At 44.5% G+C, this 17,190-nt stretch overlaps 1 protein-coding gene and 1 long non-coding RNA gene across 6 annotated transcripts in view; one reads left to right on the top strand and one right to left on the bottom strand.

Annotated features, from left to right (window-relative positions):
* Positions 1-12,281, bottom strand: part of trps1 (trichorhinophalangeal syndrome I) — a 190,573-nt gene extending 178,292 nt beyond the window's left edge. Inside the window, exons 1-5 of one of the 5 annotated variants that reach the window (XM_041190042.1) lie at positions 10,344-10,507; positions 10,142-10,218; positions 4,995-5,932; positions 1,498-2,672; positions 210-894 (exon numbers count right to left, since the gene is read on the bottom strand). In XM_041190042.1, coding sequence (XP_041045976.1) covers positions 210-894; positions 1,498-2,672; positions 4,995-5,930 — 2,796 coding nt within the window. In that variant the 5' untranslated portion in view covers positions 5,931-5,932; positions 10,142-10,218; positions 10,344-10,507. Of the gene's footprint in view, positions 1-209; positions 895-1,497; positions 2,673-4,994; positions 5,933-10,141; positions 10,219-10,343; positions 10,508-10,730; positions 10,944-11,142; positions 11,462-11,902 lie in introns of those variants that run through there. The other 4 variants (XM_041190040.1, XM_041190043.1, XM_041190041.1 and 1 more) reach the window with 4 other exon arrangements.
* LOC121279106 lies at positions 10,483-16,984 on the top strand. Its single transcript, XR_005943328.1, has 2 exons — positions 10,483-10,666; positions 16,522-16,984. It is a non-coding gene; the product is annotated as an uncharacterized LOC121279106 (long non-coding RNA).
* The last annotated feature ends 206 nt before the right edge of the window (positions 16,985-17,190 follow it).

Here is a 17,190-nt window from a genome sequence, read left to right as displayed (position 1 = left end):
GAGGCATTGAGTATGCTCCTCACTCCAGACTGCTCACCAATGTGTTCTGACAGTGTGTCTCAGGGTTTGATAAATTAGAACGAATAATGTCCCTTTGTGGAAGTATCATTTTAAAAGCAGTTCATGGGATGCACTTACATCTTCATGTGCGTGTGTGTGTATATGTAGGTAACAAGCAACAAGTTGAGAGTAACCGAAGCCAGCCTTACCCGCAGTAGAGTCTGTGACTCCTCCCTCGCCTTGTTGAGTTCGGTGCTTGTTGGATATTGTGGGGTGAGGGCCCGGGGCTTGTCCCGCTCTCCTCCTCCTGCCCCCGGGAGCTGCTGCACCCCAGCTGGGAAGCCCTTGGGGTCGGCGGCCTGCATCCCATAGACCGGCCGCCCTGCATCTGTTTCTTCCACAGCTCTGCGGCTGTTCTTGTGGCTCTCCTGACCGCCGCCGCTGCTGCTGCTGCCGCCGGGGGAGGCGCTCAGGAGGCCGAGGGCAGCCTGAGCCGGGTAGGGGCTGCCCTTGTGCGGCTCCCCCGGCGCCGCGCCCTCCTTGACGCCCCAGCCTGCCTTCCTCGTGTCTTCCCTGGAGGTGTCGGCCCAGCCTCGCCCCTCCTTCTCCTCGGCGGCTGGCGGAGGGTGGCTGCTACTGCTGCTGCCGCTGTCAGGCGGGGTGGGAGTGCGGTGCCGCATCTCCTGCTCGCCGCCCAGGGAGTTGTGGTTGCTGGTGCCGGCTGTGGGGGTTGCTGGTGCCGCTGGAGGTGGGGACTCACCACCGCTGGTGCTGCTGCTGCTCGCCGGCGGCTCCGGGAGCGCACAGTGGGCTGTGTTGAAATGCTCCAGTAATGCCTGAGTGCCCGGGGCGCTCCACTTACACTGGCGGCACTTGTAGCAATTATGAGCCCTCCTAAGGCACACAAAAAGATAACTTGAGGGTTAAGTTAAAAGCAACATCCATTCCTTGCAACGTTTTTAACAGGAATCCGCACAATGTGTGTGTGTTTTTTAAAGTTGACAAACTTTTAAAGTTAGATAAAGTACATTTTTTAAAAATCTGTTGGACTTCAGGGAAGTTGGACCAAACGAAGAGATAACGCCCAATATTGAGGAGAGCAAGTCAGTATCATTCTAACCTTTACAGCGTTTCATGGATTCACCTCAGTTATAACCGAGGTTAGTTCTAGCCTAAGGAGCAGCCAACTTGCATACACTGCATACCCGAGCATGCACTAAGGTTTGCGTTGGTGACATGTTTTCAAAACTCACCGAGCTATCTTAGTGAACTGTAGCTAGTTATCATAATCTGATGACAGAGTAACGATAGAGCATCACCAAAAACAATCCATCTGATTTCCTCTGTTTTGATGTTTTTCAAAGGGAGATTATTTAAACTTTGCATGTTTTGGGTACCTCTTCTTCCCGGTACTAATTTTTAAGCCCCCGCCCCCTGTCATAGTTTAGGTTCAGTGCAGAGACAACTCATCAGATAGGGGAGCATTTAAAATGTTACCTGTAGTGTCGGAATATCTCTTCCTCTACTTGAGTAACAAAATCGCATTTGGTACAACAGTGCTCTTCGGCCTCTTCGCTGGTCACTTGCCCGTCACTTCCCTGTTGGCCATTCTCAGCCTTGCCCGGGGTGTGAGAGCTGTGCATGGTCTCGTAATGCTGCAGGAGCACATCTACATCGTGAACTGTGAATGAGCACTGATCACACTGGTGCTTAACCCTGGCACTCCCTCCCATCCCGTGGGACGAGTGCAAGAGCAACAGGGTGCAGTGGGAGCAATTATTTTTCCTGCAAGCGAACGGGTAGGTGATGTCCCCCAGGTGCTTTTCTGGGCCACACAGTCCCCCGGGGCAGTACTGGCAGTGTTTAATGGTACATTTGTGAACGTTGTGAATGTAATGGTAATGGCGGAGCAGGGGTCCCACAGCGATCACGTCCGGCCCATGACTGGTGGAGTACCTGAATTTGCACAGCTGGCAGTTATAACTGGTGACCATGCTCTCCTCCGCTGACTTGGTGGCGTCTGTCTTTCGAGCCGAGCTTGTGCCTTTCTCCGTTTTAACCGAGAATTCCCCGTCGAATTTATTAGCCCCGAGAGCCTGACGCTCTTTCGAAGAGTCGTTCTGGTGAAGTGTGGGCCCCTGCTTGCCAACTTTGTCCGGGAAATCTCTAGTAAAATAGCTAGTGCGCTGATCCTCCCCGTGCTGTTTGTTATAATGATCCGTGAGCTTTAAGGTGTCCGAGGACTCGCAGCTGAAGCTGCAAAACCTACACCAGAAGTAACAGGTAGCGTCCATGCCATTCTGTTTGGAGGTGTCCACCGATTTGATGGGCACAGAGTAGCCAATGGGGGTGTCATCCGTGGCCTTAATTGTGGACTTGTCCTGCCATTTGCCCATGTCTTCTGGGTCTGTTGGACGAGGTAAGTGGCGCTCTGTCACGGGGGTGCCTTTGCTGGCGTTTCTCTCAGGTTTGTTGGCATCCTTCCCCGACTCTAGAGCAGAAGGCACACTTTTCACTTTGTTGGGATGCGCTGATACGAAGTGCTGTTCGAGTTCAGTCGAAGAACTGCCCATGTATGTAAAATTGCAGAATTTGCACCGGAAATACTTGGTGTTCCCCTGACAGTCGGGTGTTTTGCGTCCGATGCCAATGAACATTCCTCCCAAAGTAACCTGGAGAAAAAAAAGGAAACAAAAGACAAATGTGCTTTCCTCTGCAACTTGAGATGTCAGCAACAATGTGGCCGTTTCCCAGAAAATATCACCTTCCGTCGCTGTTATTTGTAAACTTTATGATACCGACAGTTTGACAAGCTGTAACGTTTCAGTACACTGTCGCCATGAATGTCTATTGGTTTAGAGTGCTTATTAGTCCCAATTATCAATTTTTGTCTTATTTAGATGTTTCCGTACATCAACCGGCCTCGTTATTCTTCCTGCTATTCTCATGATCTCTTTACCATTGTTTATAAGAAATCAAAAATAGAAGTGTGACAACGGTTGTATAGTCAGAGTAGGAAAAGGGGGAACGAAATGGCACTACACAGCTACCCTTTTGGTCAAATGGTCTTCATTTCTTTTTTATTAACCCTTTCAATGGCACAAGTTAACAAATTAAAGTGGGGAGTCGAGGTTACTGACGTAAAAAGTTAAGCATTGGTATAACTAATGAAGATTAAAGGTGCTATTGGCTGCATCCATAGACTTATAATAGTTTGCAGTCATTAGTTACAGAAAGAGCATCTTGAGAACCGATTTTACAAGCACTGGGTGTGGCCTATTAATACGGTGATGAAGGACTGAACTTAAAACTGCACTCTGACGGGCTCAAAAAATCTAATTCAATGATACTGTGATGGGGTACAGACGGACATGGCCAGGGTGACTGTAACTACTCGGTAATGGCAGGGGGGCGAGTGGGGCGGAGAACGACCTCCAATTTAACTTATGCGGAGCAACTTTTCAAAAATCTAATTGCCTATTTCATGCTTTCTGAATATCCCAACTCTCTAACGATGCATGTCTTTTTGTTGTGCACGTTTGATGCCAATAGTGAGATTTCATAAACAAGGCTCTCTTTTTCTGCTACTTCCTTATTTTAAACTGAAACTTTCTTCCCCCTGCATTCTGAAGTTTACCACAGGCCTTAGATGTTGAGTTCTTTTCTGAGTTATTATTGATTCCAACATTGGATAAAATAGATGGTCAAATGTTCGGCTTAGGGGAAATAGCTTTAAAACTAGTTCAAAAGTGTTCATCAAACGGCACAAAAATTAACAAATAGATAATTGCCTCAAAAATATTGTTTAATAACAAGGAACTGCCCGTTAATCTTTCCTATTTAGGATTTCTTCAGTTATTAGTGTCCTGCCGGTTCCACATGTAGCTGTGCAATGCAGCAACCTATGTAATAGCTAGGAAACTGCACCAAATAGCCAAAAGAAACCAAAGATTCGGAGAAAAATCCTCAGCAAAGAAAAAACGATTGTTTTCTCTGAACTGACAAGTGTGCGAATCGGACACGTCTAAATAATATTGCTAAAAGATTAAGTTCGGTTGCTTTCTAGAAGTGTCATCACCAGCTAGTTCACTGCAGTGAATCCTGAAGTGAGCATTCAGCGGCAACTACAGACAAATTGATATTAAAAATGAATTAATTAAGTGGAGACAGCTTTTCATTAACAGTAATGGACTGAAATGGTGTTTATGTTGTCTGATCCGTTTAACAGCGACCTTCGGAGCCGATTTGCAAGCTGTATAGTCAGTAAACAAATTACTGCAATAAAATGTAAATAGCTTTTTAGATGAAAACGATCAGGATCTATCCCAATTAGCAAAATTCGTATCGAGGGTGGCGATAGGCTTCTGCAGTTAATTGTAGGATTTCAAAATACACTAACCATTCGGTGAAAACAAAGATATTTTTACAGGGAGAAAAAGATGTATTTTCAGCCACAGTGAACCAGTGGTGTGAAATTAATATTGTTCGACTTTGTCACTGTATACTTTATATCATTGACACTAAATACAGTTGTGCCACATACTATGTTCTCTACTTGGATTATCCCCACATGTTTTCATTGTACCTCCAATGATTATCTAAAATCCCACTGTACTGATGACTCGCCCTTCCCCCAACCACCCTGCGGTATATTGATATTCCTTATAAAGAGGTCGGCCCAGTCAGAGTTTTATCTGTACCACTTGCCATACCATAGAATCACAGGATGGTTACAGCACAAAAGGAGGCCATGAGGCCCGTCGTGTCTGTGCTGGTCCACTGAAGAGACAATTCCACCTCCACTGCCACCCCCACCCACCACCCCCCCCCCCCCCCCCCCGCCCCCTATCAGGTAAGGACCCAATTCTCTTCTGAAAGCCTCAGTTGAGCCTGCCTCCACCACCCTCCCAGGCAGCGCATCCCGATCCTAACCTGCCTGGAAAAGGTTTGTATCAAGTCTTGGAGGTTGGGCTCAGCTAGGCTGAGATACCTACATGCACATCATAGGTCCCATTTAACAGGGCGGGTCGCTGAGTACTCAGATCCTGCAACATCCCAGTAAGCAAGCCCGCGTTTCGGCTCAGTTTCTGCAAGTCTTTGGACTGGGAGAACTGCACCATGTTATGCAATGCGAGGATTTTGGTATCCAGATCCGCATCTTGGCGGGTGCGGTTGTGCAGCCCGAGGTGGTATTTGCGGAAATGTTTGATCAAGTCGGTTGGGTCGTTGCCATAATAGCCATAACCACAAATGTTGCACTTGAAGTCTTGCAGTTCTGGGGTCAGGGGCGCCGTGTCTGGGTTATCAGTCAGGTTTTCACTTTTGGATTGATCAAGCGCAACAGTGCAATCTGAAAGCACCTGAGAGTTTTCTAAAGGCACCAAGCCCGGGCTTGAGCTCTGATGGTCGGCTGGGTCCCCCCCGAGCAGCTGCCCTTTCTCCCGCCCACTCTGGGGTGACTCTGGAGCTCTGTGGTTTAATTCCGAGAGGTTTCCAGAGACGCTGCAGCTCCTGCCATCGCCATCATCTGGTTCTGATCTACCAGGAGACTTCCAGGCCTCGCAGACTCGAGCAGCAGCCTGAGATGAGAGAGCAGACATATTTCTGTCTGTCACCTCATCTTGCGGGAAGGATGGAACATTTCCTCCCTTCTTGTGGCTTTCATAATTGAAGCCATTCCCTTCGCCCAGTGCGGGGCTTTTCAAGTCGATTTTGATGCCGGCGACGTCTGCGACACGCAGACAAAGTTCCTCCTTGTTAAGTGACTCTAAAGCATCTTGTTGGTTGTTGTGTTCCTGCATGAGATCCGGCAGTCCTGAGTTTTTTGCAGCCTCCGGGTTCACGGCACTTTCTGGCTGAGAGACCTGGCAATTCTCACTTTCGCCTTGGCTCACAAGATTTCTCAGTGGCGGATTCTTTTTCCGGACCATATCTGTGCGGAAGAGAAAGATACAGATGAACACATGCTTCTCTTAAGGTCATTGAAATATCTCAAAAGATTGGAGAGAAAGGCTGCCCAGCTCTCTGGCTAAACTTGGAGCAGCGCAAAGGCGGTTTTCCCTTATGTGGATGAACACTTCTAAGATACTGCTCTGTTTCCGTGTCATCCTAATCCGTTTTCTTTTTTTAAAAAAAGTTATTCACGCTTTTGTTGTGGTTATTTACATAGTTTTGCAGGGATATGTTTTCGGGACGGACCCACCCAAGTTTACACAGATGAATCTATTGTGGAATTTTGACAGAAGAGGGGAAAGGAGTTCTTAAGCAAACACCACTGCATCTCTCCAGCAGTAACAATTAAACCCACAATACATCTGCTTTACTTTAAATCTCCTTGAGAAAATTGTAATTGCAGTTACATGTAGTGTCTGCGTGTGTACGTACACTGTATCTCAATGGCTAGAGACCTATAAATATATTAAAGAAAACTGTCACAGCAATGAAATGTTCGCTTAAAGTTCCTATCGGTGAAAGTACAGGGAGCCCGGCCTCCTCGCATTCTCGTTTCAACGAATTAAAGCACTAACAGTCCCCTTAGGAAAGTCTGCGACTTTCCAGGAGAATACCTTGCAGTGCTCCAAACTGTACTTCTAAAGACCTTAAAAGAGTGTCCCTCCGACAGACCAAAGCAAATCAAAATGATGTGGATGACTGACAGATGGATGGAGGTTTTCTTTAGGAATAGAGCCGTTTACCATCGTTCCCCTGAAATAATAACTTAAAAGGATCTGTTTTCCTTTAAGAATATGAACAGCTTTATCCCATGTCGGCTTCGCATGTCGGCATTTCTATTTATTTCGAATGAATTAATAAAACCGATAGGCAAGTACTTTGACTATAAATTTGAATTGACTCCCTGTTCCCGGCGACTAGTGCCTATTCAGTGACAATAACTATGGTAACTAGTAGTTAACATGTTCCAGCCACAGTAAGTAGTTTAATAAATCACTGGAACATGTGGATAATACCACTCTTCATTCCGAAGAGGGAGGGGACAAGGTAGGCTTCCTCAATCTCAATGGCTGTTCAAAAAATAATCAAGACCTTTAAACAACGAGTCTGTGCTGGTCGGGCCTACCTTCTGACGTGGATTTCAACGTTAGCTCTTTCCTTGGCAGACACTATATTTGATGCAAATTCTCAGTACTGATGGTATTTAGTTAACGCTGAGGAACGTTTACCAACCCAAGTATAAAATCATCAGCCACGAAAAGCCAGCCAGGGTGGGTTTTTTTTCTCTATATTACGTGTCCTGACAATAAGCCAGAAACTGCAAATAAAATGGGTAACTCGGTAAAGCACAGCTTTGGAAGAACGTCACAGACCATCTGCTTGAATAAGTTTTATTAGATGACTGTGACTACCACAACACAAAAAAAAACTTTCCAAAGATTTCAAAAGGCCAGTCGCCGTGAGCTTGGTCTGTTATCTAACGAACATTTCAAACAATTAATCTTCCTTTTCGACTATCCCACCACGCTGACTCCCAAAATGTGTATATTCCACAACTTTCCAGTGTCTCTTATTTATGTTGGTGCCAATAAATCTCTCCAGATGGCCTAAACTTGAACGAATATTCACTTCAATAGTGTGTAAGAGCCAGGAACTGATGTTGTAGGCTGAAAGTCAACAGGTTTAGAATGACAGCAAGACATTTTAAGTGGAAATTTACACCGTTTCGAGTCAAAACAACCAACTTTTTTCCACCAATGCCCATCAAGGGCAGCCCTAACTTTGGAGACTCCTTGCTTACTTTATGTACTCTATAGATGTACTGGCATTATAATAAATATATAGTCAGATCCGCTCATATCCATTCGGGGGAACATGCGCATTGCTAGTTTGGCTCTGTGAGCAAACTTTAGCAAGTCCCAAATTGTTTCTGGGCTGGACACTGCCATTATAACCAGTCACATGGTCAAAGTATAAACAACCACATTGTGCACTGCAATTAAGTGCGCACAACACGACGCCCTCCCCATGATGCACTGATATTACCAATAAATATGCAAACATAAGAGCTATTAAAAAAAACGTGTGTGGCTATTTACTGTACATTTTAGTAGGGGAATTCACACACGTGATTATGAATCATATAAAATATGTTAACAAAATTATATGTTAAAAAAGTGATCCTAGCTATTGATGCAAACATGTGTGAGAGCTGTCCCTGCAACAAGCAATTCAGAGTCAGGCTGTTAGTGGATCAAGTAAATTGCATTTTCCACCCGCCATAAGGATATTATTTTGGCAACTGTATTTCAATATCTCAGCCCTTCATTGTGGTTTAATTTATATTATTGCGAAGCTAAGGGGCTGATATAGTACAATACAGATCTTGGTGGTAAATCAATACAAGTTTTTGTTCATTCCACACACGCCAGATTGGCCCAGCGATGCCTGTATTCATTATCTGATCAAGCACTGTATAAACTTGCCATTAATCATAACATCAAATTACACAATATTCCTTATAGCAGAGTGATCATTGCAAGCTAACCCACCTATCTATTCTTATTCTATCTTATCTATTTATGCTGTTAACACAGCCATACTATTGCTGTAATGTGCTCTGGCGTAATTGGGAATTTGCCATTGAGACCGTTCTCTTGCTCTTCAAATGAAAACTCAGCCAGAAGTGATCACGTCTGGGAGACAAGAATCGTTAATCAACACGTGCTAGGAACTCGACTGAACAACTGCTTTCCGCAACATTTCCTGTGATAAGGACACAAAGACTTGCAAAGAGATCAGCCTTCAATAGGCTCATAGTTCATGTGAATGCAAACGTGACATTCACTTTACACAGTATTACTGAACAGTCCGGGCCCACTCAAGGTAGTGGAGATTTTTCTCAAAGCCAGTTTCACAAATACAACTGAAAGCTCTTTTTTAAAACCACACCAGCATTGGCCTCCATTAAATGGTACCTTTTAAATTTTTGGAAAGCTTCTATCAGACATCAACGCTTTAATGTCAATGGTGAAACGCTCTGAACAGTTATTTTACCGGATTAGCCCTGCTGTTCATATGTGCCATGTACACTTTTGTACCTCTGAGTGACAAAACTCATTTGGAGTGGCTTCGTTAAGTGATTACATCTGCCGTTCTTGTCAGACACAATAGTTACTCTAATGAAACGCCTTCAGAAAGTGCACGAGTGGAAACAGTAACACCCAAGAACCGTTCGGTCCAACTCCCCGATTAAGCGAAAGCTGCAAATCCTGTAAATCAGGATTCTGAGGCTCAAAACATCTTAAGTGGCACTTGGGGAGAAATAAACAATAAAAAGTTCCACGAATTTCCAACTTTGTCGCAGCATAGAAACCAACAGCTAATAAACTATTGCCTGAAAATCTGGGGCCGGTGTGGGGGAGCTGAGGGGCGGAGGGGTGAGGGGCGATTGCGGCGTGCTAATGCAGCAATTTTATATCCCCACAGTTAGGACGAATAAGTGCAAATCAAAACAAAAGCGAGATGTGTCAAAGTTGTAGTGAGATGAAACGCACCAGCAATCACAAAACAGCTTTTAACAGAACTCGCCGGCTACATCCAGCCCCGATCAGCAGGAAACATTTTAATAGCACTTCTGAACGACACATCCTAAACTAACTGCCATAATAAGCCGGGTTTTACTGGTGCCACATTTTACTGTGTGTGGCTAAGAAAACGCAAACGGCCCATCCTGCCCGTGTCAGCCAATGCAACCCTTTAAGTCAAAAGCTGCAATTACTTCTGTCTGTACTTTCAAAGCTTTTACTTGGCATTGCATCCGAGATTTTTGAGAAAAAAAAACTGTCAGTCCCTGTCTGGAGAAATTAAACCACCGGAGGATGGTGTCTAGCCACATAGACACAGATACAACTCAACTCAGCATACACACACACACTTTTAACACAACTTTTTAAAAAGTTTACTCCAACCATGTTACTCCCGGGTCCCGCCAGATGGGCCGCAAAGGACTCGTACAGTCGGAAAGACTGCAGAAGAGTGTTTGGGGGGGGGGGGGGGAGAGAATGGGTGGGGGGAGAGCTTTCTACTCTCCTGCATTTTATAATATGTATGTATATTTATATAAACGCCGCTTAATCTGGACAAATAGGGATGAAATAGTCCACTCAGATGCATTTCAGCGTGTTACCTCGGCCACGTCACTCACAAACTTCCCTGGCGCAGCAGATAGATTCAGAACGGGATCTTTCACTCTGACATCTGGAACTGAAAAGACACTTTTAACGCCATCCATTTCTTTTATTCCCATTTTCCCGCTAAATCGGCAGCGCAACGACAACAACAACAACAACAATAAAAAAGGCGAAACCCGGCGAGTATCCCGAACGTACTTGAAATCATCGTCTCCTCCTGCTAAACTTGACCCTTAAGGCTACTGGAGGCTACTGTCACGTACGAGGAACCATTTCTCATGCCTGCTCGAGTGACCTCCCGACCCAACAAATACGGGAAATGGGAATGTATGTGAAATCTGAGAAGTCTGCCTCTTTCTTTTCTTCGAAAAAAATGTAAAGAGATCTGTTGACTGAACCAAACTGAAAGTATTACCTTAATCAATAAATACAAATATCTAAAGCCAGCGAGCTGCCCTTCACACACACACACACACACACAGACGGACAGACAGAGCCTGTGCGAAGAGAATCAAAAATCGGTAAGAGATCTTTGTTCCTTTAATCTCGGGGCGAGCTTTCGCCTACTCTCTCTCTCTCTCTTACCTGTTGATTTGATGGCAATAATCTTTGCAGCTGGAAAGATGGTGGAGCTTTGGTGAGAGCCATGAACCGTCTGAGTTTTTTTGCAGAGTGAGATTTTGGAGAGAGAGAGAGAGACGGAGACAGACAGAGAGAGAGAGAGAGAGAAAGGAGAGGGGAAGGCGCAGCCTGAGCCGGTTGTTCAAACGCGCTGCCTGTGTCTGTCTGACTGGAGGTTCTGTGTGTAATGTCTGTGCGTGTGTGTGTTTAATATGTCTGAGAGAAAGGGGGCTCTGGCTCAATCCGGCCTTTATCACAAATGTTATCGCTTGTCAGGACCCCGACTTCAGGCATTACGTCATTCCAAGACACCATTCAGCGCGAATACAAACAGCGGACATGCCTTTGCCTTCGCGCCGCCCCACAACACACTTACACACCAGCAATGGGCTGCGACCATCGCCATCGGGCCTCTTCTCTCTCTCTCTCTCTGCACACAGAAAACAGCCTTCCCGGAATGACTTGTTTGGCTTTTTTTTTGATTTGCTCTTTCTTTTTCCCTTCGCTCCCTCTCAGGAAAGGGGAAGGGGGCGCCACACTTCTGTTTTTTTTTTAAAAGCCGAAAAAAGAACAGGCTGACAGTAGAAAGAGCCAGAGCTGGGCGAGCTTGCAGCGAGAGAGAGCTGTTGGCGGGTTATCTGTGTGGAAATCACGTCTCAACAGTTGCTCATGGGGAAGATCTTGGCCACAAGAAAAGGAGCATTGTTCTCAACTTAAGCGTTCACCTTTTCTCTCTCGCTTTTTCCGCTGAGCTGATTAACTCTTTTCTAATTCAAGTGCAAAACGCAGCTTTAAAAATCTCCATCGCATGAATTTTAATTGGGAAAGCCAAGTATTCAATATTTGCAACTTAATTATTTAAGTATAAATTTGAGCCCGTTTAAATGCAACTTCTAATTATATAACTTACACTATCGTGCCCCTTTACTATTTTGAGATTAAGAGTTTCATCTCCCGATAAGAATACTCCTATCGGAGGTTCAAACCGTGCGTTTGATTTTCCTCTCTATCAAAAGTAGAGTTGATCTTATCAGGGATTATGTATGTTGTGATACCCCCAGTAACCCTTCGTTGCCCAGAGTAACGTGATTACAGAGTTACAGACTCGCTGCAGCTTTCCAGTTACTGACCCTGACCTGTCATTTGAGGGAGGATGAGCAATGAAACCTCCCTGAGTTTTGTCCTGGCGAGACAGCCGGTGCCTGTACCTCAGTCTGTGTCCCCGGTTCAGTATCGTGTCAGTATGACAAGTTTTTTCCTTCTGATGTCATGCAGGACACACCAGGCTTTCTTACAAACTTCTAGTCTTCAATAATACTCCTTATAAAATGGGACTCCGTGAAATTTGGTTTTACATTTTTTTAAAAAGGATTCTCAACGGAAACTCGCTTTCTGTCATATTTTAACTTGTCAACATTTCACTCAACTCTAAGAGAGGATTAAACTTCCTAACTATTGGAAGTGCCCTCAGACCAGCATTTGCAATCAAGTAAAAATAACTTCTTTTTCGAGAAGAAGTAGTTCCTATTGGACTATATGCTATGGCGTGTTCCTCTTTCAGGATGTTAATCCTTCTCAGGAAGACGCTGTCACCTGGGAGTCCTGGAGATGTTTGAAGCCGATTTGCATGCACTGATGCCAGCGACGCCCTGAATCTGCCCACGCCCTACGTTGCTATCTTTTCAACATTCCCAACACTTTTCGATTTTCCTTCATTTTCCCTTATACAGAATCTACCCATTTCTCTTCACTCATTCTTGAATAATATTGATTTCGATTGGTAGCTCATCCTCCCAAGTTTTCCAGTTTATCCTCATTGTCTTTCTGTTAATTATCTGCGGGCAAATTCGGGCTTGTTTAGAACAGGAAGCAAATCTGAGCTGACTGCGGTTAAACAACTCTATGCAAATCCATGTGACAGATGAAATTTGCTGAGTCAGTTGTTTAAAACGTATACTCCCTTCGATTCCGAATAAAATATTTTCTTTATAAAGTAAAGGGTTGATTAAGAGCAGCGTCACTGTCATATCTGAAAGTTGATTAGCAGATTAAAGGTTTGAATGGATCACACTGCATCATACCTTCAGCAAAATTATTCAGTTTTAACCATTGTATAGCTCCCAGAGGAATCTGTATATGAAATGGGCCTGTGTGAGAAGTCTTAATCTTATAGGTAGTAAAGCATTAAGCTTGTGGACTGAAATAAAAAGCAAAATTCTGGGATGCTGGAGTTCTGAAGAGTCATGTTTAACTCAAAACATTAACCCTGTTTCTCTCTGCCAGATCTGCTGAATATTTCCAACATTTTCTGATTTTATTTAAGCTTGTAGACTCATTGTCCTCCAAAGTTAAATAACTCACACAAATGCAAAATGGGGCTATTTGTGTCGACGGTGCTATGTTTGGATTGAATGTGAATGCTTTAGCTTGCTCCAATGCATATGACAAATAGCAAAAAAAAGGTCATGCCTAGATACAAATAACCACGGGCCCAGTTCTTCCGGTCTCCGGATGGACAGAAGCTGGGCATATCTGGGACCCCTTGGAAGTCCCAACATAAGAACTCCATGGGAATTGCCCATGCAGTTTGAACTCTGAGTTAGGGTCAAAGACCTCGGACAGTTCCGACTTGTTCACCTGGATAGTTACCAGGAAATGTTAGATAGAAAATCCCTAGTCTAGCTCCTGGGTAACCATATACCAGACTGCCCCCAATCACTCACACCATTCCAACTCCCCTCTCAACTCCCCTCGACCCCCCCAACTCCTCCCCTACCTGACCTGACTAGCCCCCAACCCGACCTGACTAGCCCTCACCACCGACTCCCTCCAAACCCACTCCCTCCTCAACTCACCCTAACCCAACCCAACTAGTCCCCAACTCAACCTGGCTAGCTCCCACCAGCCAAATTTCCCTCTGACCTGACCTAACTAGCCCCTGATCCAACCTGACTAGCCCCCACCATCTGAATCAACCCCTGGCTCTCCAATTTGACCTGACTAGACCCTGCCACTCAACTCCTCCCCAATCCAACCTGACTAGCCACCAATCTGACAACCCCTCTTGACCTGACCTGGCCCAACTACCCCCAACCCACCTCACCTACCCACTTGCATGATGCCACCCTCCCCATCTGTCACCCTACCACCTCACCCACCTGCCATCCTTCCACCCTACCCACATACCACCTACGCATCTGCCAACCTGCCTATCCTCTTACCAACTCTATCCTGTTACCAACTTGCCTTGCCCATCCTACCCCCTCACCCACCCTATCTTCTCACCCACTTACCTTACCCACCTTACCCCATACCTTACCCACCGTATCCCCATATCCACTTACCTTCTCTCCATAGCTTCTGAAAGAAGCTTTTAAACTCTACTTACCAAAATACGGCAGCTAGTGCTGGAAAAAGGGATATGTGATTTCTGTGCCAATTCTCTCCACTGTACCCTCTGAGGGTTCCTGCACTGATACAGTCCTGCAGGATGCTCCATCGAAAGGCTGTCCTAGAAATTCAGAGGAAGGTAAGTTTGTAATTTTTGTATAATTAGGGTTGGAAATAGAGGTTCTGACATTGAAGGAAAGATTCAGGCCAGGATCATGGATAAAAGACCACAACAATGACCTGCAATTATATAACATCTTGAACATAGTTAAACATCCCAAAGCACATCACAGAATCACAGAATTGTTACAATGCAGAAGCCATTCAGCCCATTGTGCCTGCATCTGCTCTCTAAATGAGCAATCACTTGGTTCCATTTTCCCACCTTCGCCTGCTAACCCTGCACATTCTTCCTTTTCAAATAACAATCTAATTCCCTTTTGAATGCTTTGATTGAACATGCCTCCACCACACTCTCAGACAGTGAACTCCCTTGATGCATGAAAAAGTTTTTTCTCATATCACTTTAGCTTCTTTTGCCAATTACTTTAAAGCTGTGCCATCTCACTCGTGGCTGTTTTATGAGTGGGAACAGTTTCTCCCTATCGACTCTGTCCAAACCCACATAATTTAGAATACCTCTAAAAAATCTTCTCTCAGCTTTCTTTTCTCCAAGGAGGACAGTCCTAACTTCTCCAATCTATCATCATAACTGAAGTTCCTCAGCCCTGGAACCATTCTCGTGAATCTTTGCTGCACTCCCTCCAATGCCTTCACATCTTTTCTAAAGTGTGACACCCAGGCGATTAATCAGACAAAAATTGACACCAAGCCAAAGTGGGAGATATTGGGTCAGATGACCAGAAATAGGTTTTAAAAAGCATCTCAAAGGAGGAAAAAGAACACTGAAGAGGCCAGGAGGTTTAAGGAGGGAATTACAGAACTTAGGGCCTAGACAGCTGAAGGTACACAGGCTAAAGGTGGGGACAACAGAAGTGGGGAATGCACAAGAGGCCAGAGTTGGAGGAATGCAGAGATCCAAAGAATATAGGACTACATAGGTTATAGAAATGAGGAGGGGAAAGGCCATGTATGAAATTGAACAAGAAGGTGAGAATTTTAAACTGGTTGATTGGTGTAATGTAAGTCAGCAAGCATAGGGGTAACTGGTGAACACGGCTTGTGTGCCATAGAATGCTGCCAGCAGAGTTTGGACGAGGTCAAGTTTATGTTGTGTGGAAGGTGGGGGGTTGCCAGGAGAGGAATGTAATAATTGGATCTAGAGATAACATAGTCATGAATGAGGGCTCCTGAAGTAGCTGGGCTGAAACACAGCCAAATATAGGTGATATTACAAAGATGGAAGTAGGTGGCCTTTGTGATGGAGTATTAAGTGTCATGAGTCTATGGGAATCAGATGTAGTGCTTTCAATTATGTTACTGAGGAGCAGTGAGTAGAGGAAAAATGGTGGGGGCCCTGGATAAATGCTTGAGGGATTCCAGGATTGCAGTGGGAAGAGAGGTTATTGCAGAGGATTCCCTGGCTATGACTGAATAAACAAGAGTAAAGCCAGCTGAAGACAATCCCTATCAATATGGTCAACTGTGTTGAAAGTTGCAATGAGTAAAGAAGAATGAGAAGAGATTGTTTATAAAAACACCAGTCATAGTGGCTGCAATTCATGACTGATTAGAGCTGCTTTAGTGCTGTAATGTGGGGTGGACACCAGTGTGCAGAAGTTCAAACAGAGTTGTGGAAAGGAAGGCAGAAAGGAAGATTTTGGAGGCAACAACACTTACAATGACTTTGGAGAATAAAGGGAGATCCTTGGGGATTAGATGTTAGTTTGCAAGGCAGAGGTGTAAAGAGTGGATTTTTGGAGATTGATAAGGGCAGATTTGAAAGGGAGAAGGAACTTTTTACAATATAAGCTAGCATAAGGGCAAGGAAGTTGAGTGGTTAGCAGTTTAGTGGGAATAGAGTCAAAAGAGGAGTTCTGTCGTGGAACTTTGGGAGGACATTAGGGAAAATAGAAGAGGAACTAGAGGGAGAGGTGAGGTTAGGGTAGGAGAACCTTCAGGAAAGTTTGGCTTGGCGGGCAAGGGGAAGTAGAAAGATAGCAAAATCAGCTGAATAGATGATTTCAATATTCTAACAGAGAAGTTCATGGGCTCTTTGCAATTGTTGGAAATGAGGGCAGAAGCGGCAGGGGAGGGGTTGCTGAAAAAGATGGTTATTAGGGGGGAAAATAAACTGAGGGATGACCCTGGAGTAGTGAACAGACAACATTATTGATGCTTGTTACATTCTCTGCATAGTACAAAGCTGGCCCTATAATGTGTTTTTCCTTCTTCCCCTGAACAGAAGAAAGCTACATCATACTGAGATGGGTGACGGCAGTTTTGAGGTCCAGACTAACATACATGGTTTCACTGCGACTGCAATTTCTCTGTCAAGACAACAACTCTGGACATTCGTGGTTACCTGAAAACACAGGGATCTCTCCAAATGTAAACGTTTTGAAATTGCAGGCAAGATTTAAATTGACTCCAAGCAGATTTTAAAAATGTCCTGGACCTCAAATGAACCCTCTGAACTGTTGCTTGACATTGCACTGGCATTATACACCGTGCAGAGTCAAGACCCAAACACCAAACAGCATTAACTCCAGGCGTCAGATCACACTGTTATTCCAGATTTATTGGACAATGTCAGTATTGCTGCAAAGTGAAAATTAGCAAGAGAAAACAGATTCTAAAGAACGCATGACCTAATGTATTTCACATATATAAACATATATATTAAAACATATATTCTACAGTAAAAATGTTATGTGATGCTTTTCTCAACTTGCTTTTGTTTTGGTATTTAGAAAATATGACTCAGACCAGGATAAATCTGTACAGTAGAATAAGTATGGAGTAAAATTATGGAACCTAAGACTGACTAATTTGAGTAGTTGCCTCACAGATAAGCAAAATTTGTCTTATCAGTGAGTATTGGCTTATCCTTATTTTTAGAAGATTTCATTAA

Source organism: Carcharodon carcharias, chromosome 6 (genome assembly GCF_017639515.1).
Source record: "Carcharodon carcharias isolate sCarCar2 chromosome 6, sCarCar2.pri, whole genome shotgun sequence".
Taxonomy (NCBI): domain Eukaryota; kingdom Metazoa; phylum Chordata; class Chondrichthyes; order Lamniformes; family Lamnidae; genus Carcharodon; species Carcharodon carcharias.
This window is presented reverse-complemented; position numbering and strand designations above follow the sequence as displayed.